The sequence below is a fragment of the Podarcis vaucheri genome (genome assembly GCF_965113315.1).
Source record: "Podarcis vaucheri genome assembly, chromosome: 12".
Classification (NCBI taxonomy): domain Eukaryota; kingdom Metazoa; phylum Chordata; class Lepidosauria; order Squamata; family Lacertidae; genus Podarcis; species Podarcis vaucheri.
The window spans coordinates 16,893,063-16,917,478 of NC_138750.1; the positions used below are offsets into that span (position 1 = coordinate 16,893,063).

At 43.5% G+C, this 24,416-nt stretch overlaps 2 protein-coding genes across 3 annotated transcripts in view; both read right to left on the minus strand.

Moving 5' to 3' along the window:
* Positions 1-24,416, minus strand: part of LOC309515333 (prostatic acid phosphatase-like) — a 264,606-nt gene that overhangs the window by 37,404 nt on the left and 202,786 nt on the right. The gene's annotated exons all lie outside the window — the stretch shown is intronic.
* Positions 16-23,575, minus strand: LOC309515326 (prostatic acid phosphatase-like). 2 transcript variants are annotated; one of them, XM_082193057.1, is made up of 11 exons: positions 23,335-23,575; positions 20,208-20,303; positions 18,763-18,849; positions 17,880-18,032; positions 11,785-11,883; positions 10,626-10,730; positions 8,968-9,100; positions 4,479-4,561; positions 3,449-3,559; positions 2,463-2,628; positions 16-277 (listed from the first exon to the last, which is right to left on the minus strand). In XM_082193057.1, exons 1-11 carry the CDS (start codon positions 23,488-23,490, stop codon positions 243-245), a joined length of 1,224 nt encoding a protein of 407 aa, XP_082049183.1. In that variant the 5' UTR covers positions 23,491-23,575; the 3' UTR covers positions 16-242. The 2 variants fall into 2 exon arrangements, with proteins under 2 accessions (XP_082049183.1, XP_082049182.1); XM_082193056.1 differs by having other exon boundaries at positions 2,463-2,632; positions 3,453-3,559; positions 23,335-23,565.

The window sequence follows — 24,416 nt, forward strand, 5'->3', positions numbered from 1 at the left end:
ACTCCAAAATCCCAGTTCTTTATTTAAAGCAATCTTTATTGTTGAAGTGTTATCAGGCAGCGGGATTATTATTATTATTATTATTATTATTATTCCAATGCAGCCTTTAAAAAGAGACCCTTACATTTGCGATTTGGGCAGCATCACATTTCAAGGTGTTCCAGAAGGTCAGTTTACTCTTCCATCTTGCTTCTTTCCAGTTAGGCATCTTCTTTCTTTCTTTCTTTCTTTCTTTCTTTCTTTCACAAAGCCTGCTCATTTTCTTGGGAACATTTTCCTGTAAGAAACAATTAAAAGGCTATTGCAATATACTTACTTATCCCCTCATCCTTTTCATCTTCCTCTTCCTTGGCTTTCGGATTTTGTGGCAGCAAAATGCCTATTTTAGGTAAGTTGTGTTAAAGGCTCTGAGACAGCCCTAGAATTGGTAAACTGTAGATTGTGTAGCCCAATGCCTGATATCGGGAGAAGAGGGCTCAGAATCAGGCTGGATGAGAAACTGCAGGGACAAACAGGTGCTGCACCTGGCGTCCCCCCCCCCCCAGTCCAGCTACCAAGATTGTGCAAGTGGTAAGAAAATCAGTTCGGGGTGGATGGAACTATGAGTTTCACTTCTTTCAGTTTCTCATTTTTCCAGGTTTAAATTCAGCTCTCCACACTTCTGCAGCAATTTTTAAAACGTGTTGTTGTTTTTTAATCCTGATAAAAACCTGTCAGCATTTTCGTGTGGATTTCTGTATACCTAATGTACACATTTTTGCAGAAGAACCTGCCCATTTTATAGTGCATTTTGATCACATGACCTGGCTCGAGAGTCATGATTAAAATATAGATGTTATTAAAAATAGGTTACATATTTAAAAAAGGTTTCATATGTATTGTTGCATGCCACCCCAATCTCCGAGTGGTGTGAGATTCCCGGGGTTCCAGGCGTTTGCCTAGGGTTTATGCTTCCTTCGGAACGAGGCACAGCAGAGACTCTGGTGTCTTTATGATATATAGTTTATTTACACATATATTCAACCTGAGCCTACAATGGAGGGGTTCACAGCATTAACACCCTAATAGGTTCATTTCTCCCATAACTGCAGTCTTGAATTCAAACAGAAATCAGACATTGCTCTGACTCTCTCTTCAGCTTGCTGCTTTTCTTTTAGTTCACATTCCTGCACTCTCTGTTCTCGTCTTTCTAACTACTGCAAGTTGAGGGAGGGGCCCCATCAATTTGCCATCTCGCCCAGAGCCCCTTTCCTTTGCTCCCCTTAATGGCTCATCTCCCAGGCGATCACCTCATCATGAAGGTAAAAATAAACAGCGTAAAGGGACCCCTGACCATTAGGTCCAGTCGTGACCAACTCTGGGGTTGCGGCGCTCATCTCGCTTTATTGGCCGAGGGAGCCGGAGTACATGTGGCCAGCATGACTAAGCCGCTTCTGGCGAACCAGAGCAGCACACGGAAACGCCGTTGACCTTCCCGTCGGTGCGGTACCTATTTATCTAATTGCACTTTGACGTGCTTTCGAACTGCTAGGTTGGTAGGAGCAGGGACCGAGCAACGGGAGCTCACCCTGTCATGGGGATTCGAACCGCCGACCTTCTGATTGGCAAGTCCTAGACTCTGTGGTTTAACCCACAGCGCCACCCGCATCCCATCATGAAGGTAGCCTGGCTTATATTTTAACACTTGCTTGATCCAGGGATTATAATGCTCTCGGCATAGAGCCTGCTCTCCCCTCCCTCCAAACTCATAACACTATTTTTGAACTAACGATATTGCCTCTTCTCCCCCAAATTGTGACATCCACGTGTGATTTCTCACTCGTATTTATTGTTGCTTTTCCTCTCCTGCCTGCTGCCACAATTAGCCCCCCTTTTGTGGCTTCTGATTACTGCATTTTCTGGGTGGTCACCAGCCAGTTGGGGAACTATACAATGAAACAAGATGACATCACAGTGCAACGCAGCCAATCATGTTTGTCGATGTGATGACATCACTGGAGGGCAAACAAAACTAACTGGCAATGCTTTTTTGAGCAGCACTGTCCAAATGGTGGCCACTTTTGCCTTGAGTAATCAACTGCTCACATCTGGGGCGGATCTACACTCATGGTTTATAACGTTAAGGAAGGATTAAGGAATGCTTTTCATAATGTGGTGGTCACATTACGTTTTGCTTGTAACATTAATAATGTGCTATTCAAATGTGACACCAAAGAGTGCTGCAGAGAAACCAGGAGCCAGCAGTAATGGAAACTGAATTGCTATGGAGGAACGTTTTTTAATTCACCAGTACGCCCTGTGACATTTTAGAAAGATATACGGTATCTAATATTGTTCTAATAATGTTAGAAAGGTCAGTGTAGATCCAGCCCTGCTTTCATATTGGTACAATAGCCAATATACAGCTCTCAGCCATTTCTGTACTGATGATCATGTGTGGCTAGCTAAGGAAATTACAATACCTTTTTTTTTTTCTACGTTCCCACATGCATTGGCCCAGTCGTCTACTAGGATGGGAGAAACCAGGTCAGCAAACTTTGGCAGGGGACACGCAGATGAGCAACCAGGAAGAGTTTGTTGATAGGGGTCCTTCATAGTGTGATTCCGAAAATACATTTCAACGGTTTGCTCTCTGATTTGCAGAACCAAGGAAAAAAAGAAGAAGGAAAATGTAGCATAAGTTAAATTATAACGATACGAGGAGTGCTATTCAGGAATGAAATGGAAAGGCCTCGACAGCCACAGTTATTCGAGAACAACTAAACCCAGAGTCTGTAATACCACACAGGCAAAAGCAGATCTCAGTCTTGATCTGGGCAATGTATGGCAATTAAAACCTCTCAGTTGTATTGTGATGAGTCTAGGGTTAAACTAAATGGGTTTTGGGGGGTACCCAGCTATTAAGATTCCTCATAGAAATACATTTTCAGCTCCTGCCCTCCCCAGCTTCCGAAGTGAGGTGAGCGAGAAGTGCATGGGTAGCTCAAGTGGTCAGAGCAAGGTGCTGATAAAGCCAAAGTTGCAGGTTCGAACCCCATATGGGACAGCTGCATATCCCTGCCTTGCAGGGGTTAGACTAGATGACCCTTGGGGTCCCTTCTAACTCTACAATTTTATGATTCTATGACAGGCCCTTTTTGGTTGAGATGCCCTGACATTGACGCACACTCCTAAGGACTCCTGTTTGGTGCTGAGCTTGGTGGCTGATATTTTAGGTTGTCCTTATTTATCTATATTGCTGCCCATGTTTTAACCACATTAGCCACTAAGAGATTTAAAAATAAATAAACTTGAAAAGCTAGGTAGACAAAACACCATTGTGATTCTGGGCCCTAGATTTAAGCCTCGTGCATTTTAGGGGAACAGTACATGTACAGTAATTTTAGAATTTGAATGCACACATAACGGGAAAAGTTGCAATTGTTGAGGAAACAATAGAATACAGTACTTGCCCATTATCTTCTTGATACACTTCAAAAAACTGGCAAGCTGCATATGGTGGCAGCTTTTCGTTGTAGATATTGAGTGCCATCTGCAAGGCACCAAGTGTGGTGTCGTGCTGTGAAAAAGAAACCCAAACATACATCTGTAAAGTATTGTGAATGAAGGTAGCTTCTAAAGGTAACTATTGGTGATATTGCTAATTTGAAACCTTTTCATTAATTGCTAGATACAGAACACTATTCAGCAGACTTGAGAATGTATAACATATCTTCTTCCTTCACCCATTCTCCATCTCTCTCTCCTCTCTCTCACACACACATAGAAAGATACAGACAGAATCTAGACACATATAAAAAAAGTTGTGAAAACCGCGTCAGCTGCAAGGGAGAAAAGGGGCGAGCCAAGGGCTGCCCCGACCTTAAGTGGCCTCTGGAAGGCCCGCCCCTGCCGCCAGCCGATTGGCTGGCGCTGCAGGGGATGCAAATTAAGGGAATCCCTGCTTCGCGCGAGGCTGGCGCCAGCCTCGCGGGAGTGAGTGTGGGCGGGGTCGTGAGCCCGCAACCCCCCCCTCCTGAAGTTTGGTAGTGGCATTGTGAAAATGCTTTTTTTAAAAAAAGTTTGAAAAATATATAGAATGTGCCATAGCTCACCATCACCATCTAGTGTCATATTTGTATAATGCACTTTACAGCACACTTAAAACGTTTAATTTGCAGCTGTAGAGCTGAATCCACAGAGACGGAAAGAGACAGGCTCATTTTCTCATTACCAGCTTCTGACAAGTACATTTAGTCTTAGGCTTGCTAGAGAGTGAATAGGATCTTGGGGTTTTAAACTTAAAAGCCAATTTGATACAGTGCGGAATCCTGCACAGATTTAAACTGCTTAATGGTATAATCCTATACCCACGTACCTGGGAGCAAGTCCCAGTGAACTCAGTTCTATCTAGGATTACACAGTAAATTCCAATTGAGATTGATCAGCCGAACTATGCCCACAACTTCAACCAAAGTTTTTAGGGGAAATATACTCACTGCAGAATAGACGAGCATTTTCCTCTTTTCTGAACCTTCAGCAGCCCTGGAGATTTTTTCTAGAATATTTTTCACAAGGAGACCTTAGTGGAAGTGAGATAGTGTTGATATTGATGGAGAAAAAAATACTGCAAAATTACGTACTAAACCTACAGTCTGAATCTCACTTATCTGGCAGTAAGCGCCATTGAATTTACAGAGGAATGACCTCTTGAGTAGTCAAGGTTAGGATTGCCCTGTAAATTGTGAGGTTTCTATACAGGATAGCATAGAAAGGAGCAAAAAAAGAATTGATTCAATATAATAATGAATGGCAATAATATATTAGCCAATTATGCAATCTCCAGCAATTAACAGGGGCACCATCCCGACAAAATTGTCATTGGTCTCTCTATAACCAGGACTTTGGCTGATTAAACATTCTATGTCCTTTATAATGTGTTTGTGAGAGGTGGTTTATATTGGTTTGCTTTTGTTATATTATGCATTTTGTGTTGTTGCTTTGTATTTTTATCTTGTGAGCTGCCCTGTGCTCTTTGGATGAAGGGCAGTGTTCAAGTTTAATTAATTAATACTTGTTATTCATTGGTCAACAGGGGGGTCAAGTAGATGTTTTAAAGCACATTCCTATACAGTACATGTCTGCCAAGAAGTAAGTCCCACTGAGATCAATGGACTCACTCCCAGGTAGGTGCATACAGGAATGCAGCCTGTTTCTCCAAATTGAAATAAATGGAATTTATCAGTACTTAACTTCAAATCTGATGTGTTTTATAGCTTTGAATTAAAAACTGTCAATAGTTACTAGAATAGTTTTGCTAGATTGTCTTTCTGTTGCCTCTTTCTATTTGAAATGAAAAATCACTAAGAGTGGCAGCTATGTCCTTATAGCATGGGAAACAAGCACTCAAGCCATTACGTATAAATATGATATAATTCCAAATCCAATCATCAATCACTGATAGCATGCAATTAGCAAGTGCCCTGGGTGAGTTGTGAGTCCAATACTGGTGCTATTTCCAACTGTGATTCTCACTGGAATATAGATAGTTATGCCCAGAGATCATGATAATTCAGTGTGTATCTAAATGGACGCTGTGCAAGCCCTTATATCTCAGTGAGATCATTAAAATCATTTAGAGGACCGCTGCTAACTGTCCCTTACATTGTTGTTGTTGTTTTGTCATTTAGTGATGTCCAACTCTTTGTGACCCCAGGGAACAGAGCACTCCAGGCACTCCTGTCTTCCACTGCCTCCCACAGTTTGGTCAAACACATGTTGGAAGCTTCAAGAACACTGTCCAACCATCTCGTCCTCTGTCGTCCCCTTCTCCTTGTGCCCTCAATCTTTCCCAACATCAGGGTCTTTTCCAGGGAGTCTTCTCTTCTCATGAGGTGGCCTCAGCTTCAGGATCTGTCCTTCCAGTGAGCACTCAGGACTGATTTCCTTCAGAATGGATAGGTTTGATCTTCTTGCAGTCCATGGGACTCTCAAGAGTCTCCTCCAGCACCATAATTCAAAAACATCAATTCTTTGGCGATCAGCCTTCTTTATGGTCCAGCTCTCACTTCCATACATCACTACTGGGAAAACCATAGCTTTAATTATACGGACCTTTGTCAGCAAGGTGATGTCTCTGCTGTTTAAGTTGCTGTCTAGGTTTGTCATTGCTTTTCTCCCAAGAAGCAGTCCCTTACATTACAGGGCTCGACTAGAAGTCAGGGCATTTAACACTGCTGAACCAATGCTGACTCAGAAGGCACCCTCGCTTTTGAGTTTCAGGCTTCTCATGAAGATCTTTTAATGCTGACAGGTCTTTGTAGCAGTTTAATTTTTTGTTTTAGCCAGTCACCTCAGTGATTATCTGCATTTTATTATTTTTTTAATGGTGTTTTATGTTTTAATGCGGTACACTAGCCAGATATTTTAGGGTAGGGGCATATAGAAATACTTTTATATACAAAACAAAACAAAACAAAACAAAAACAAAAAAATCCCAGCAACAATAAGATGTGACTTTAAATTTCCCATTTTAAGAAAATTACATTTCAAATGTAAACAGTCACAGACTGTTTCATTTTCATCACTACAACATATTTATGTTTCCTGTGCCAATTACAGATTTAGAAAAAATATATATGATACAGTAGTACCTCAGGCTAAGAACTTAATTCATTCCGGAGGTCTGTTCTTAACCTGAAACAGTTCTTACGCTGAGGTCCCACTTTAGCTAATGGGGCCTCCCGCTGCCGCCGTGTGATTTCTGTTCTCATCCTGAAGCAAAGTTCTTAACCTGAGTTACTATTTCTGGGTTAGCGTAGTCTGTAACCTGAAGCATCTGTAACCTGAAGCATTTGTAACCTGAGGTACCACTGTAATGAGATATTTAGAAATAAATACACTTACTGCAGCATCACGAGTGTGATGAAATAATATAAACATAAGTACTGCAAGACAACTAAGGCAAAGCTAGAAGGGACATGATCCAACCAAAGGTAAGCACTTTAGGAACGCAGCCAATAATTTGAAGGAGGAAGGCTCGTGAAATGTCAGTGCAATGATGGGAGTGCTCATCTAATACAGTGAGATGAAATTCAGGTCAAGCAACACGTGAGTGTTTCCTTTCGTGCCTCAGTTTGTGTGGGTGTTTGATACTACATCATGTTATTTGCATTGAGGTATTAACAGCTGGCACAATCTACTGGGCATATAGGTGATAGATCCGTAAACTGGAAAAGCTTTTTCCAAGTTCCAAATAGTATGTTTTAGCTGTAGTTAAAAGACACTTGATAATTTGCTCACTCAGTTATTTTAAAAACCACATGGCTTTCTAAAAACTGAAATGCATTCTATGTGGGGTGCCCCAGGGCTTGCCTCAGAAGGTGCATCTGGAGCAGAACATGGCGGTTAGGATGCTAACTGGGGCAACCTGTTCAGGAGTGGTTCACCAGGTGGGGCGGAGCCACAGCAATAACTTCCCGGCAGCAGTGACGCAGTGCCAGTTTGATGCTGGGTCCCTGGTGGGAGTGCCAGTTTGTGTCTCTGCTGGTGCACCACACATCCCCAACGTTGTTGCTGACTTTGTGTGTGTGTGTGTGTGTGTGTGTGTGTGTGTTAATATTTTCTTGAAAATTTTATCAAAAAGGTTTCAATGGTAAAGAAATAAAGCGATACAAAGAAAAAGAGAAGAAAAATAGACACAAAAATGTGTAGGAAAATATATATGAATACATACGAAAAAATACCCTAACCCACACATTCTTGTTACTGCCAGGAGGTTATTGCTGTTTCTCCGCCTCACCAGGTGAGCAGCTGTTGGACCTATCATCAGCATATAACATCTGTGCTGAGGGATCTACACTGAAGGATCTACCATGGTACTGGGCCAGGTTTAATGTTTTAGTACTGGTCCTTAAGAGCTGGGACCAGGATACCTGGGAGATTGCTTTATCCTATACAGTGGTACCTTGGGTTACATATGCTTCAGGTTACATATGCTTCAGGTTACAGACTTCACTAACCCAGAAATATTACTTCAGGTTAAGAACTTTGCTTCAGGATGAGAACAGAAATCATGCTCCGGTGGTGCAGCGGCAGCGGGAGGCCCCAATAGCTAAAGTGGTGCTTCAGGTTAAGGACAGTTTCAGGTTAAGAACGGACCTCCGGAACGAATTAAGTACTTAACCCGAGGCACCACTGTATATATTAGTGCTGCAGTCATAACGGGAGATGCTTCTTGCATTGTTGCATGCTCCATGTTGAAATGCAGCTTTTAGTGCAGCAGCCCCAGTATTGTGGAATGCCCTTCCAATGGATATCAGACAGGTGGTGGCCTTTTTGAAACGTTTTCTTAGCGTTATAAACCATGAGTGTAGATCCACCCTGTGTATGAACTTAAAACTCCAGACCACTAGACTATTTCATAACCACACTGAAAACCAGATTATTGCACCGCAGTCCACCTCAGCTACTCCTCAAACTATTCATTTATCATCAAATATTTTTTGCCTGTTTGTCCATTTCCACTTATTTGGAGCCCTCTAGGGCTCAATAGCACCCTGGATTGTCCTAGGAATGGGGTGACTATCCTGTGGCTCTCCAGATGTTTCTGGGATACAAATCACATAATCCCTGACCACTAGCTGGTTGGCACTGGTTGGAGTTGGAGTTCAACAACAGTTAGCCACCCCGTCCCAGAGCCTGCATCCTTCAACTGGAGAGGCAAGGATGAGTTATAAGCCCAGCATATGCCACAATAAAACAGCAGAAACAAAATGAACATGTGCTCCTCAACACACTGCTCCACCATTTAAGATTCTCCATCACTGATTAAAATTGGCTTGCACCCACTAAGGCTTTTTGTTAATTACGGTACCAGTCACACCAGTTAAGAGCACCCAAGCCCTAAGGCCTGTCTCGTTTCAGCTAGAGTGTGCTGCAAAGCAAGAGAAGTCAATCACGGTGCCTCAGTGAAAGGGTCTTGGTTACCTCCTTGCAGCCGCGCCTTCTCTTCTCTTTTGTAAATCCCAAATAACGACGACAAGGATAACACGGTCAGCTCAGCCAGTTTTGCCCTCACCTCTTTAGTAGCCCACACAGGAAGTGTCAAATTGTGAATAGACTGCAATAGAAAGAAGCACATTACTCTTATTTTTGAAATACCTCATTTTGTAGCTCTGTTTTTTATTGCCATGTTGGGCCATTGTTTCTGTGTGTGTGTGTGTTGTTTCAGGAAGTGCAAATTGCATAAATTCAGATTAAAATGCATACCGAACTCTTTCCTCACCCATCTCTACCTCTGGGCTCCTGCCATCAATGTCACACTTAGATTTGCTTTCTGACTCTGGCAGGACCCCAGGATCCCTCTAGGTAGTAAATCACACTATGGATTCTACCTTGCTCTCCTGTGCACCAAAACCATGCCACAAAAAGCTGTTGAAAGCTACATGGTTGATATAACCCCTGTTCATAGATGGAATACAAACTTGGAAGGCTCTGGAAGGCTCAAATTTGGGAGTCTGGAAACAAGGCCTGGCAACTTTATTCTCTGTACCTACTAAGGAAACTTGAAGGCAGAGAGAACGACGAGTCTAATGCCATCATGTCTGAACAGAAGCGTTCAGGCAGGATCAGGTGATTTGGAGCCAATAGAGCTCTATCTGGCTTTATATTGTTGCTGTCTCCGGCCTTGCTTTTAAGTCTGAGCAAATTTTCATTCAGTTCAGATTGAGGTGCCATAGACTGGACCTGTTGAGATGTAATGTCAAATGTCTGTTGAGATGTAATGCCCTTATACAGTGGTACCTCGGGATGCGAACGGGATCTGTTCCAGAGCCCCGTTCGCATCCTGAATGGAACGTAAGATGCGATGTCGCGTCAGCGTGTGCGCAGGTCGCGTTTTGCCACTTCCGCGCATGTGCATGACGTAATTTTGAGCGTCTGCGCAAGTGGCGAAACCCGGAAGTAATGCGCTCTGTTACTTCCGGGTTGACGCGGAACGCAACCCAAAAGCGCTCAACCTGAAGCACATTCAACTCGAGGTATGACAGTAATAAGACTCAAGCTCATACAATCTTTCCTTCACCTCCCTGCTGTCTTTTCTTCCGTTGCTCTCTACAAGATAGCAACTTCAGGTCTTGGTTCAATGTCAAACCATAGCTTGCCATTCTATCTGCAAAGGCAAACTATGGTTTGTGCTTGTCTGCTAAATGAGGGATGGGAAATCTGTGACCTACCAGTTATGGCTGAACTCCAGCTCCCATTAGGAAAGCAGGGAAAGATGTAGATCAGCAACACATGTGTGTGTGTGCACAGATTATCCTGTTTCAAACCATGGTTTACTGTTACATCTGAACAGCCTCAGTACTTGGTACCTTTCTCTGGAAATCCTACCTTTATCTGACAAAATATTCTAATGAGTTGCAAAAATATCCACCTTCCCATCACTTTTCTAAGCCAAATAAAATTTATATGTAGACAAAACATTCCATATTTTCTTTAACTATTATGCACTTGTATAGGAACACCTTCACTCCTTTTAATTTTCTTAGGTGCCACTGAATAATTAATTATAAGTCAGGGTTTTTCCCCTGTCTGATGGGAGAATTCAATAAAACTGTAAAGATTTTTTAAAAAGAGAAAAATACCTCACAGAATAAAGTATCCTGTACATGCCAGATTTTGAAGTTGACCAAATTGGTGAGATCTTGAGGGTCATATCCTGAATATAAACCTATGGTTTTTATAAATTCCTGAAAAGAAATGAGAACACGAATACTTCAGATGCAAATCAGACACCAAGATTTTCTAATATTTTCATCGCACAGGTTATGATTCTGCACACTGCTAAGCATGGATAGGTCTGTGGAATGTAGTCACTTGCCACTTAAGATTCCATAGGCTGCAGTTCTCCATATAGGTAAGTCACATTAATATCCATCTTATGTATTATTACACTCTGTGTGGAGGATTGTAGCCATAGGCTCTGCACTAACAGAGCTTGTTTCAGTTGATCATACCTTGGCTTAATAACTAGCTGAGATATAAACTTAGCCTCGTGCCTGGGTACACAGCAGTTTCCTTATTCCCTTTAAAGTACACCACAATTTATCCCAGAATTAACCCTAGTTTAATTAACCATAGTTTCTCATTCCACCCAAAGTGGATAAACAGGAAATGCAGGATCTTAAACCAACTTCAAGCATGCTTTAAGACAGGGTTGCCATATTTCAAAAAGTGAAAATCTGGACACAAAAGCTCTTGACCATTTTTGGGGAAAGTTGTTGAGCTTTTTGGGCAAAATCAATCACACAGCCGACATAAGACATGGGTTGCCATATGTATGGATTTTCCTGGACATTTTCCAATATCTGCCCAGACACTGTTTCCAACTGCAGTATTCTGGGTATGTCTGGAAGATTCTGGATGTATGGCAACCCTAGTTTGTGATCCTGGCTTGTTCCAAACTTTCTAAACATTAATTTCTCAGTTTGGAATAATTAAGGGATTATAGTTGACTGAAGTATTTCCTGGTTAACACAGGAAGGAAAAGGCGGCATCCGAACACAATGTGTGGGCAAATTACTCATCTGAACTGATAATCTGAACTGCGCCTGTGTTTATTGCTCGGTATGCATAGGTCTTTGCATATAGAAATACTACATCTTTTAAGTAAGCTAGTTTTGATACATTGAGGTTTAATCTAACAGCAATGCAATTACCCACTAGAGTTTGAAATGTCTGGACCCTAGGCTGTAGTGGAAATATTACTGACACAATACCCATCCCCAATCCTGCACAAAGTACCTTGTACGGTTGAATTTTGGCCTGGAATTCACTTGATTTCATCGTTTCCTTCAGAAGTTCCAAGTAGCGTGGACAATTTAAAATTGGATAACGTAATTTCTGAAACAAAAATGACACAACTTGTAACCATAGCTGTCAACTTACAGATTTGAAAATAAGGGACCAGCAGCCTCGAAAATAAGGGGTCAGCAGCCAAAATAAGGAATTTTAGTCAACCAGCTGAAATACGAAGTTAAAAGGGACCAGATAATTTTGGAGAGCAGCGCTGGTTTTTAGCCCTTTGTTTCCAGAGGTTGCTGCTCAAGACACCAGCTGATGAAACACTGCAATTAAATAACTACAAGCAGCAACCACTTTTTGCGAAAAACGACATCCAAGCCACAAAGACGCTGCTGCAGTTCTGTATCTTTTCTCTCGTGCTCCATCTGCAGCTCTCAGTTCCATCAGGCAGAACGGGAGGAAGGTGGGGGGAATAGAGCCCAAAGTAAACCCACCGATCAGACCATCTATGGTAGTCTACCACTACAAATCTATGGGAGAAGCGCTTGCGGTCCTTCCTCCGCTTTCCCCCTCTATGGTTAGCCCTTGGAACACCTGCCCGCGCCTCCGCCTCTGCCTCCTCCTCTCTCTGAACTGTTTTCTCTATGGTTGCCCTTGCTCTCCTCTCAAGGCTCCTCAGTCCCGGCGGGGAGGGGCTCCCGGGGGCCGAGGCTGGTGAGAGGAGGCTGGAGGGGGGCGGGCTGGGCAGCCAAGCAACACAGTTGGAGCCTCCCTCCTCCCTGGCCGGCAGGGAAGGAGGGAGAGGAGCTGCTTCCTTTGAAACCCGGGAAATTTAAGGGACATCATCAATAAGGGACAGCAGTGGGACCCGGCACTGGGATAAGGGACTTTCCCGCCAAATAAGGGACGGTTGACAGCTATGCTTGTAACTGCCTTCTGTCTCACTTCAAGCTTCTCAGCTGGGTTTTTGTAGAGTGCTTCTCTCTATGTAGGATTGATGTTTGTCACGCCATTTCTGAATTATACCTGTCTCATAACCTGCAGGGGTTCATTAGCTTGAAGTCACATGATTTAGTGATCTCGCCATCCATACACATACAGTAAGCCCCACTGAACTCAATGGGAGCTGCTTCAAAATAGACATGCTGTTGACTTCCGGGGAGGCACCTCCGGCAATGGCTGGATTCCTCTGACCGAGAGGAATCAGCCCCGTGGAAATTGGGTCTGGCCGCCACAGCGAAGACGGAGACCCGTTAAAAATCACAGGCGGGAGAAGCCTGTGAGCGTGGAATTCGGCGGGCACCTTTTGCGCCTCCCCCACTCGCGGGGAAACCCAATTTCGGGGATCCGGAGCTACGTGGGGTGAGCGGCGCGGTGCTTCGAATCATCTGCTTCTTCCACGGAGCGAAGCCACATAGCTGTTGTCGTAGAGCGCTGACTTTTTCCTGTGGACAATTTGACTCTAAAGTAACTACCCGTGAGTAGAGTTTAATCGGGAAAATTGGATTTTTAAAGACGTCTAATTTGGCATCGAAATGGGGAAGGTTCAATACAGGAAGTCCGCCTTCCCCTTTTGTAAATAGACTGAAGCAATTGAGGCTGCAAGCTGAAGTCTTGGAAAGCCTTTTGTAAAGACTAAATTTCCATAAGTAAAGAATATAATCCCCCCCTTGGAGGCAGGAGAAGGGGGGGGGAGTTGTGGACTGAGTTTGCCTGCAGAAGAGACCAAGAGAGGCAAAATACCGCCGCTCGGACCCTGGGAACGGGCTGCTAGTAGGTCCGACGTTTGGTGGGATGTTTATTGACAGCGTTTGAATTGTTCATTGACAGCTAGCATAAGAGAAGATACATTGTTTCTACTGTCTCCAGCAGTGAAAGTAACTTTGAAATTAGTTTTGGGTCGTTTCAACTGTGCCTATAAGAGGATATTATGTATCAATACAAATAGAAACTGTTTCCCTCTAGTGGAAGATCTGGGCTGGGAAATTTCCAGCGGTAAGATAACACCCGTGAGACTGTGAGATTGACCTTGAATCTATTGAGTGTTATGGCAGATGGGAAAGACGGAATGTCGCCAGAAGAGGTCTTAGCGGTTGTATTAGTGAAAATAAATGACTCGCTGGAACAACTTCACAAGAAAATGGACGTGATAAATATGAAAGTGGATGCTGCAAATATTAAAACTGACTTAATGGTAGAAAGTTTAAATAACCTGGGACAAAAGGTGAATACTAATATAGAAACCACCCAGAAATTGATACAGGAATCTATCGTGATACGGCAAACTGCGGATGAAGTTAAGGAGAAAACCCTTGCTGCTGAAGTTAAAGTAATTCAACTGGAGAGAGTCCCATCCATTCAAGGACAACTTTATGAATTCAAGCTGACACTGGTTATGACTGAACTTAAAGAGAAACAGATGAAATTGAGGATCAGAGCCCTACCCGAGGAAAATGTGAATTTACTCAAGGGCAATTGTGAAGGACGTTGGCTTGAAGAGAAGGGGGATTTGGAAACAGGGTTAAATTTGAAGTGGTTATTGTTGGGCCGAGATGTTGTGGTGGGGATGAGGGTTGCTGTGATGTTGGGGATGCTGTTTTTGTTTCAAACATTGCAAGCTTTGGATGGGAGGGATTGTTTCAGGAGGTGGCAGAGGGACGTCTCTAGATTTGTTTGGCAGGGCAGGAAGCCCCGAGTAAAACTTAAGATATTAACGGATGCTGAAGAAGGAGGTGGACTTGCCCTGCCAGACCCCTAAGTTTTGTTGTGAATCATCTGCTTTTTGCTGGCTGAGAGAATTGGCAGAATCCGAGACCAGGGAGAAGAGCTGGTGGAAGAAGACTGGAAGTTTAAAGACTATTTATAGAAATATTGCAAAATTAATGAATGTTAGAACACAGTTGGAATGAAGTTATATGGCTTTAGCAGAAATGTTATAAGGAATTAAGTATAAATAGATCAATAGAGTATTAAAGGGAACAAAATAAGGTTAGAATGTGTTAAGATAATTATAGGATAGAAAACAGGGGAAGATGGAAAGGAATTGCTGAAATAATTAATTGATGTGGAATACAAAAAGGGAGGTGTGAGGAAGTCGTGGAAATAAGCGAATGAAAGATATGACATTGAAATTGTTTAATATGTTTTAAATGGTCTTTGTTTTGTTTTATTTGTCTTATGTGTTTGTTTTGTAGTGTTTTTGTATTGTATTGTGTTGTTTTTTCATTTGTTTTTTTTTTCTTTGCTTATCTGTTTGTAGTGTTTAAATTTAATTTTTTGAAAACTCAATAAATATTATTTTAAAACCAAAATAGACATGCTGTTAATATACTAACAGAATAAAGTGAAGATGATCACTGAGATATTTTCTGGTTGTCAGAATGACGTATTGTAACATTGGTCTTGCTTTGAGAACAGACTTGCTTTTTTGTTTTGTGTTTTTTGTTTAGCCTAATAAGTTCCCCCCCTAAAATAAATGTTTACTTATTTTTAACATACAGGAAAATAAGATACATTTTGTCATGAACCATATAAAAAGGAAAGCAAAATCTAATTACAACAAATACAGTTTGGATTAGAGTTAACTCTCTGGGCAGGCACATATTAAACATCTTCATTAGGGGATTTACTCAGGTAAATACATCAGATAAACATCTGAATCATTTTATTTCATTTTATTTTATTCTGTTTTCTATCTCTGGACATAGGGTTGCCAAAACTGAAAACACTATAAAGGGGATTGGAACCCCTGTAGAACTAAAATTATCCAAATCTGTTTAGAAACTGCATATTGAGACCTTCCATGTTCCTGTATATTAACGTACATTGCACAACCATGCCATACCAAAATAAAATTATCTTTCTTATTTTGTCCTCTAAGCACTCTTAATTTGAATGTCATTTCCCTCCGGTAATAATATGTCCCATGCTTTCCCATACCAGTAAACCAGGTTCACTCATATCAAGTCCCTGCAGAGTTTTGCAGTTGTGAATTGGTAATAAGAAAGTGCCCAACTAATTCCTTAATGTACATAGCAGTGTAATCCTCAGTGAATAAAGGAGATATTGCCAGTTGTGGAGAAGGTGTCACTTGGCACCTTATAATAGTTCCAGTTTCATGGAATACTATATCCCCAAAGCATTTAACCTAGGAGCATTCCCACCATAAATGCGAGTATGTCCCAAGGGCTTGGCGTCCCAGTGAGGAACTAGAACTCATGTCAGACAGTCTGTGTGGCGTTAAGGAGCGTCTATGAATCAAGGAGTTGAGCCTAAGAAGTTTTGTTCCTTTTTCTAACATCTGATGCAAACATTGCAGGCCAAAATCCAGAAATGAGTGGAAGACAGATGAGAGAAGGTGGGGAAGAGATGATCAAAATTCTTACTTCTTATCCCTCAAAATGTGTGCTATATAATTCTTGCTTTTCCAGCTTTGGGAATGGCTGCTCAGTGTGGTATCAAGACTGCAGCTCGTTTCTGTTTGGCAGGGAAGCATCCTCAGAGTCAAGCTAAATTAATATTCAGTGTTCTCTCTCGATTAATGAGTAATGCAGCGTGTGGGGAGTTGCACCACCTCAGCCTTCACAAAACTCCCTCACCCACCACTTAGTGAAAAGAGGAACCTCTCGCATTGGTATCAATGGGAGTTTCCGCCTACAAAAAGATAAATAAATAAATAAAAAGCTAATTGGCTCTGTGTGAGGAATGTTGTCAGAACTGTGAGGTTGGGCATGGGGTGGTTAGACCTCAACGCCCCACACCCTGCATTGCCTGACACAAGGGAGTTTTGGTGAGGAGATTTTGAGGGGAGAGTTAAGTTCTGAGAGAACGGAGAGAGAAAGAACATCAGCCATTTGCCTTTGCATCACATTTCCTGAGCAGCAGCTCCATAGTGACAGCAATTGAGGCCAGGCTTCCTCAACCTAAGCCCTCCAGATGTTTTGAGACTACAATTCCCAGCATCCCCGACCACTGGTCCTGCTAGCTAGGGACCATGGGAGTTGTAGGCCAAAAACATCTGGAGGGCCGAGGTTGAGGAAGCCTGCTTGAGGCCTACAGTTCAGGGCAGCACAGATTATGTGACCAGGAATAGGTCTAAGAGATTCACTTGTGGATAACTGCCAGTTATTAGACCCCACATGACTGGTGTAGTAGCTCTTGCCCAACTAAACTGCAGCAGCATGCAACCAACAGGCATCAAAATGAGAACTAATTATTCCTGGCTCTCCTGTTCCTTGACAGATGATGATTATGATGACGACTGATGAAACTCTCTTGGTTCGCCCTGGGAAATATCCTGCCTACTGCTGGGAATGGGTTGTAAGGGAGAGCCCAACAAAAGGTTTTGAGGAAACAATTTGAGACTTGCAAGGGAGACGTGTTTCCATTGTGCCTTTAAGAAAACTCTTTCCAAATGTCCTTTAGTCTCCAAAGCTACAAAAACCTTAAAGCAAGAAAAGATACTGCGTGCTTTCTGTCGCACCATACAGTGTGGCCTAAGATACTGCTGGGATCTTTGCCAAAGCCCCTTGCAGCTCTGAAACATCTCAGTATATTTTGCTGCTTGCGAAAGTCCAGTCGGTGCTACTGTTGTATGAAAAAATATAATAGTAATAGACAGAAAGCTTTATATAGCTTTATATACATGTACAAGCTGTAGCATTATCCTTTCATGAAAACAGTACAGTGGATACAGAGTTGGTTTTGATGTGCACATTTAAATCAGTGTTGGGATTGGCCCTGATAAGAGCTACAACATCACACCAGCTGCAACACAGCCAACTGTCCCTGCATGAGGACAAGACAGTTCGCTATGTCAGAACTAGAAGTCAAGGAATCAACTCATCCTCAAAGGGAGCTTGGCCCCCAAATCCTAAATTCAAATGCTGTTTCCCTCAGCAGAAAGTAAGGCGGGGCTATAAATAAATGAGCTACAAATGGTAATGTGCTTCTTCTATATGTTGCAGAATCTCTGATTAAGGGAAATGATTATTTTAAATGAACATTTGCATACACTTCCTTCTCGGTATACTGTATTAGGTTTCTGAGGAAGAGCCTGGAAGGCAGACAAAATTGGTTATGACTCTGGTACTCACCGGATTTCTTTCCTTTGGTACAACATGCACTGTGATAGGTTGCCACAGGATTTTAGGATTCCAGATTTGATCACCCGTAGGAGGGTACATACCAGCAAGATTTGCTTGGGCACTCATAATGGTTCGATCACTTTCGGAACTCTGGATCAAAATCTAGAAAGGGTTAACGGAGTGTGTCAAGACCCAGGATCTGGACTCAGAAACCTCTTCATTAGAAGTGGGAGGGTGTCATGGGATCTGAGGTCATCTCAGCTTGGTAGCCTTTAAGGGACCCTCTCTAGCAGAGGCCTCTACTGATAAAGAGGAATAAGTGTAGAAGGACTGTGCTTCATCTGTTGCCAACGCAAAGGAATGTCTCCCTTCGAATATCATCAGATACCAGAAGTTTGGGATGTGGGTGGCGCTGTGGGTTAAACCACAGAGCCTAGGACTTGCTGATCAGAAGGTCGGTTGTTCGAATCCCCGCGACAGGGTGAGCTCCCGTTGTTCGGTCCCTGCTCCTGTCTACCTAGCAGTGGCGGGAAGGTAAATGGCGTTTCCGTGCGCTGCTCTGGTTCGCCAGAAGCGGCTTAGTCATGCTGGCCACATGACCTGGAAGCTGTACGCCGGCTCCCTTGGCCAATAAAGCGAGATGAGCGCCGCAACCCCAGAGTCGGTCACGACTGGACCAAATGGCCAGGGGTCCCTCTACCTCTACTACCAGAAGCTTTACTCCAGAAATTTCCTTTATGCTACACCCAGAAGTGGCAACCGTTGCTGGAGGAGACTTATTAACACCACTGGAATGTTTGATGAATAATATCAAAACATCCCTTGGGTTTACTCAGAATCTGATGTTGTTATGAACCAGACCAATCTCTTTCTTGAAAATTCCCTTACCCACCTCTTCTCGTTTATATTCAGCACTCAGGAAGTTTGAGTACCTCTTCTTTATGTATTTTCCAAGTTCATACTGCTGCTGCATTCCAATCTGTGGGAGCAACAATAGATACATGATTTCCTCTTGAAGCCAGAGTTTGGTCTTACGGCTTTTCTAGCCCTTGTGGAGAGCCAAGCATTACCCACCCCGGCTGCTTTCCTAGGCAATGATTGAAGAAATGTGACAAAAATGATCAGAGGCTGGAGAGGATCAGTTTTCCATGCAGGTGGATCCACCATGTGACCCTTTTGCTCTTAATATTAAACATTTCAGAGCCAGGGGTGGGGAACTGCTTTCTGCCAGAGTGCCGGATCCAGACATAGCAATTCCTCCACGGGCCAGGTCAGTGTTTCCCAAACTAGGATCTCTGGCTGTTTTTGACTACGATTCCTATCATCCCTGACCAACGGGCTTGTTAGCTAGGGATGATGGGAGTTGTAGTCCAAAAACAGCTGGAGATCCAAGTTTGGGGAACACTGGGCCAGGCTGGCAAATGGTAGGGCTGCCCACTTGTCAGATGTGAAAAAGTTAAAGCCACAGCTGCAGATGTGCCATTGGGAGTGTGCTCTTGATTGTTTCTTTGGAGCCACAGTTGAACCTTTGGTGCCATTTGAATTTGGTGCCTCTCCCTGTTGCACTGCGGTTGGCAGGAATTGGATATGCTTAGAGTGAGCAAGAACTCCTGAGTATCTGATTCCAGTTGAAAGCAGCATGGCAAGGTAAGGTACCAAGTGCAAACGGCACCCAAACTAAAGCTGTGGCTGGAAATGAACAGTTGGCAGTTCACTCCTGGTAGTCCTTTGACTCAACTTCACATGGGACTTGGCTGCAAAGGATTGGTTGGGACTGTGCTCCTGATGCTCCTAATGATTCCTTTGCAACCATGGCTCAACCTTTGGCACTGTTTGCATCTGGTGCCTTTCTCTGTTGGGTTGAATTTGAAAGGGATTTGATACACTTGAGAGTGAATGGTGTTTCCTGTATGCATCTGATCTCTGCCCAAAACATGGCATGAGGTGATCAACAGGTGGGTGCAGCTTGGCTGAAATGGTCTTGCAGGCCAAATAGGATAGCCTAGCAGGCCTAATCAAGCCCATAGCCGGAAGGTTCTCGACTGCTATATCACAGACCCATTGCCGCTTTTATTAGGGCTGTGCACCATATTCACCCGAGTTCCAAGTCCTGAGCCAAATCAGGCACATTCAGAGGGATTTGGGTGTTGGATAAGTCAGGTAGAGACAAGCACTGATCACTACGGGTCAGGTTAGGTGGCCCACTTCAATCTGTGACTATCAGAGAGTGGGGTATCATGTCTCTTAGAGCTAGAATGAAATTTTGTACAAATTCCAAATTCCAGAAGTCTAATTTTTGAAAATTTTCAAACCAAACTTTATGAAAAGCCAACAAACCTTAGTCAGTTGTCCAAATCCCTGTGGCCAGGCACTTTCATTGTGTAGGCTGTTAGGATAGACTTCAATAGGGCTTCTGTCACCATGCCGATAAATCTAGTAAAAGAGAGTGAATAATGCTAAAGTAAAATAGTCTACCTGACCATAAGACACACCTAGTTTTTAGAGGAGGAAAACAAGAAAAAAAAATTATGAACGAAACAGTGGATGTTTTATTTTTGTGGCTCATGCTGTGGCCACAGACATGCTATGTGATCTGATGGTGAATTTGGGGTGACCCAATGCAAAAATCCTGAGGATCCATGTGCTTTTACCTCCCCCCTCCCAGGCAGCCTCCTTTATCTCTAGAGCCCCTTATCTCCCTCCCCAATTGCTTGCCAATCAGCTGCTCAGCGGCTTTGTTTCAACACCCCCCTCCCTCTTGTTTGCCTTAGTGTCTTTTCCTTAGCTGGAGCAGTTCTTTGCTTCGCCTTTTCTTCTATTTTTTCTCCTCATTGCTTGTTTTAGTATTCTTGTCTCCTCTCCTTGCAAGTTCGCTGTCTTTACCTCCCCCTTCCCAGGCAGCCTCCTTTATCGCTAGAGTCCCTTATCTTCCTTCAATTGCTTGCTGATCAGCTGCTCAGCGGCTTTGTTTCAACACCCCCTTCCCTCTTTCTTAAAAAAAAAAAAAGCAAGATCTGCTTTTTGCCCATGGGTAATTCGGCTCCTGGGACTACACATTCGCTCCATAAGACGCCCAGACATTTCCCCTTACTTTTTAGGAGGAAAAAAGTGTGTTTTATGGAGTGAAAAATATGGTAATTATGATAGAAATTGGGCGGCGGGGGGGATTCAGCAAGCACCAAAACATAACTTCACTTGGGGGCTAAATATTAATAATATATTATGCCAGCAGCAAACTAGGAAAGGCTGTGAGGTAAAGATGGGGGAAAGTTGAAATAATTTATTCAAGTCTGTTCAGCCAATACAGTTTTAGCCTTCCAATTTACTTTCAGCAACTTGATGAGAAGGATCAGCAGAATTTAACTTGGATGGCTCGCAAGCTCCTTTGTAACACCAGTGATATGCAGCAGTAGCAGTCAGATGATAAGAAGGCATCACTCACCTGACCTCACTTTGCCCATGTTCCTACAGCTCACTGGGAGGTGGAGGAGGAGATGAAGTTGGTGCGATGCAAACACACCAGCAGAGTCATTCTGGGCCTCCTGCCAACGCGTTTGCACCCTGCCACCTTTCCCCTTTTGATCTACTTGCCAGTAAGCAGAAGCAACATGGGTGGCAGGAGATCAGGTGAGTGCTACCACACCGCTGACCACTACTGTAAAGCAGTTATGGGGAGTGGGCAAAATGAGAGAAAGAAAATAACATCTCCAGGCAATTGAAGTTGCCTTGAAAGTTGTTCCAAGCATGTATCATTGATCTCTACAAAGCCAATATTAGTGGGTTCCCCTCTCTCCCACCTGCCTTCTTCCACAGAACTCAGATCCTGGGGCATGTGGGTGGGAGCCAGCAGTGGTAGCCCACCCCCCTTCCTCCTGACCATTCCACTTAACCATTCCCCTCTATCGGAGGACGGAGTTGTGTATGTCCTGCAGCTTGCTGTGCTACCCTTAAGTTAGCCTGCTGTCCTCAGGTGTGGTGAAGAATACTGTCCCAACACTAGTATTAAATAAAAATAAACTTCCAAGCCAGTCAGCTTCTGCCTGTGGAATGCGGGGGTGGGACGGGACCGACTTGTTCTCAGACAGCAAAACGCCTTGGGCTGGTCCTGATTTGGAAGGGATGTGGAAGTAATATATCACCTTGTCCTTATCTGCTCAGCGCTATTTGCTCGTTCTGTTAATGGGGTTTGTTTGTAAAATGCTGGAAGTTCAAGTTCTTCTGCTTCCATGGAACACGCCTATGTATCCACTCCAGCCAAATCCACGTTGCACTTCAAACCAGCTTCAAAGGCACCAGCATTGTGCAATTTCAGAGATTTCTTACTATTACCTCTACCGTATACATTGTCCATAAAATAATAAGGGATGTTATGTGAATCCTTTAATGGGGAAAGCACAAAGCACAGTTTTGCTGGATAATCAGACCTAAGCAAATTGTTTCCCAAAGCATAAAATTGGGGTCTGAACTGAATCGTTACTGCATGCGTATACCCATTGTCTACTTTCTCCAAAAAGTCAATATCCCTCTGAATATCAGTTATGAGGTCTCATGAGCAGGGAAGGGCTATTGCAGCCATCTCCTGCCTTCCATAGGCATCAAGTTGGTCATTGTGGCGACACACTAGACTGGTCTTTGGTCCTATCCAGCAATGTCTTCATGAGTTCAGCTGGTTCAATAGTATGTTTTATCCCTTCTATCAGGATGCTGCCCTATGCTCACCTTGTAAAACTGTATATCTATTTACATGTAGGCTGTGATTACCCTCCCTTTGAACCTCAAGTATCTGATAGAGCAGTATCTTAACAGCAGCAATCTAAAATGGCTGCTCTTTGGAGTTTGTTTATAGATGAGCTCATTACACTTGAAGGCCAGGAAGCATTTCAATTGTTAACTTTATATTCTTTAATATTCTGATGCATGTTACCTCTCTAAAAGCTATAGGCAGACTGCAGGTTCTTTACTAAAGAGGCATAAGCTCCCTCATTAAACACAAGTGCATCTTAAAATAATTCAAGCGACCGGCAGAATGTGTTAGCATCAGTTTTTAATTTACAGTTTACAGTCTTACTGAACTGCGGCCCTCTAGCTGTTGTTGGACTACAACTCCCATCAGCCCCAGGCAGCATGGCCACTGGTCAAGAATGATGGAAGTTGTGATCCTGCAACATCTGGAGAGCCACAGGTTCCTCACTCCTGTAAATGTAGGAGGGAGGAAAACCATGTGCTACCCACCATTGAAAGTCTAGTTAATTCATGAAACCTTTGGAGAGCCATACACCAAGGGTGGGCTCCAACTAAGTTTAGACACACTGAAATGAATGGACCCAAGTTAGTCATATCAATTACTTTCAATGGGTCTTCTCTGAGTAGAACTAAAATTGGACACAGCCCCAAGAATTTCGCCTTGAAGAACCCACAAACCAAATGCTTAGTAGTAACGAAATATTTGCTTTCCTTTACTTACTAAGAGCGCAAACACCAGCTCGCGACCCGATGCAGATTGAAGGAGGAGGGAACCAATGAAGCCAAGCAGGAAGAAGTAGGAACACTTGGAGTTTCTCGCTGGATTTGTTTCTTCCATCCTGGCAGCAGACAGGCAAAAGCTTTGCCTTTCCTGCATCTGCTTTTTAAAGAACTCAAATGGGTGGACACATCATTGGCATTTGCAGGATGATGTGGCAATAAGATGACAACAGACGTATTTCTTAATCGAGCGTCTTCTGAAAAGCTGCAGTGTCAGTCCCAGGCAAGGAGGATAAACAAGGGAGGAGGGGCAAAACCTTTTTCTCTAGAATCATTTGGCTCAAGAGGATATTTCTATATTGTGCTGCCCAAGGCAGAATCCCACACCTTTCTGCTCCCCTCACATCATGTAGGTGTGTGTGTGTATGTGTGTGTGTGTGGATTTGTATATGGCACAGAGCAGAAGATGACGGATATATCTGAGCAGGCCACAACTGCCCTATGCAGGCTGGCCATCCCAAAGTGGAAATATATTGCCTATATAAGCAGGGGCAGAGGAAGGGGTGTGTGGTAGTTGCGGGCCGTCCCATGTGTCACCACTGAGGGGGGTGACAAAATGCCGGGCGGCACTCACCGCCGGGCCTACAGCACGCCCGAGCCATGTGTCTCTCCTGCCCAAACAGTCCACCCGCTGCCTCTCCCCCAGCTGTATGGCGGCTGAGTGGGAGGAGGCAGGCAGAATCTGGAGGCCCTGTGATGCGTTCCGCCCCATGGGCTTCCTCCGCCACTGTATATAAAGTAAACCAGCTTTCTAACAGTTTTCAATTTGTTTGACATCTACTCATTCATTCCTCTTTGTGACTTAATAATTATTTTCTTACTCAGGGATCCCATCTCCCTGTTGGTGACCCTGCCCTGCACATCTCACTCCTTGCAGCAGTGATGTTTATTATTATGAGGTCATAGATGTTGGGGGGGTCAGTTGACTTCCGGGTTAGCGCCATCGACGAATGGTGGAGTTTCTCCGACTGGAGGAACTGGCTCCGTGGAAACTGGGTCTTCCCGCCGCGGCGAAGGTGGGGA

Excerpts from the sequence above, each read along its gene's own strand:
- LOC309515326 (XM_082193057.1), bottom strand. The coding sequence starts at position 23,490 with ATGCAGGAAAGGCAAAGCTTTTGCCTGTCTGCTGCCAGGATGGAAGAA. Across the intron at positions 20,304-23,334 it reads AGCTGGTGTTTGCGCTCTTA|ATTTATCGGCATGGTGACAG; the intron begins GTAAGTAAAGGA and ends CTCTTTTACTAG. Across the intron at positions 11,884-17,879 it reads TACCAAAGGAAAGAAATCCG|AAATTACGTTATCCAATTTT; the intron begins GTGAGTACCAGA and ends TTTTTGTTTCAG.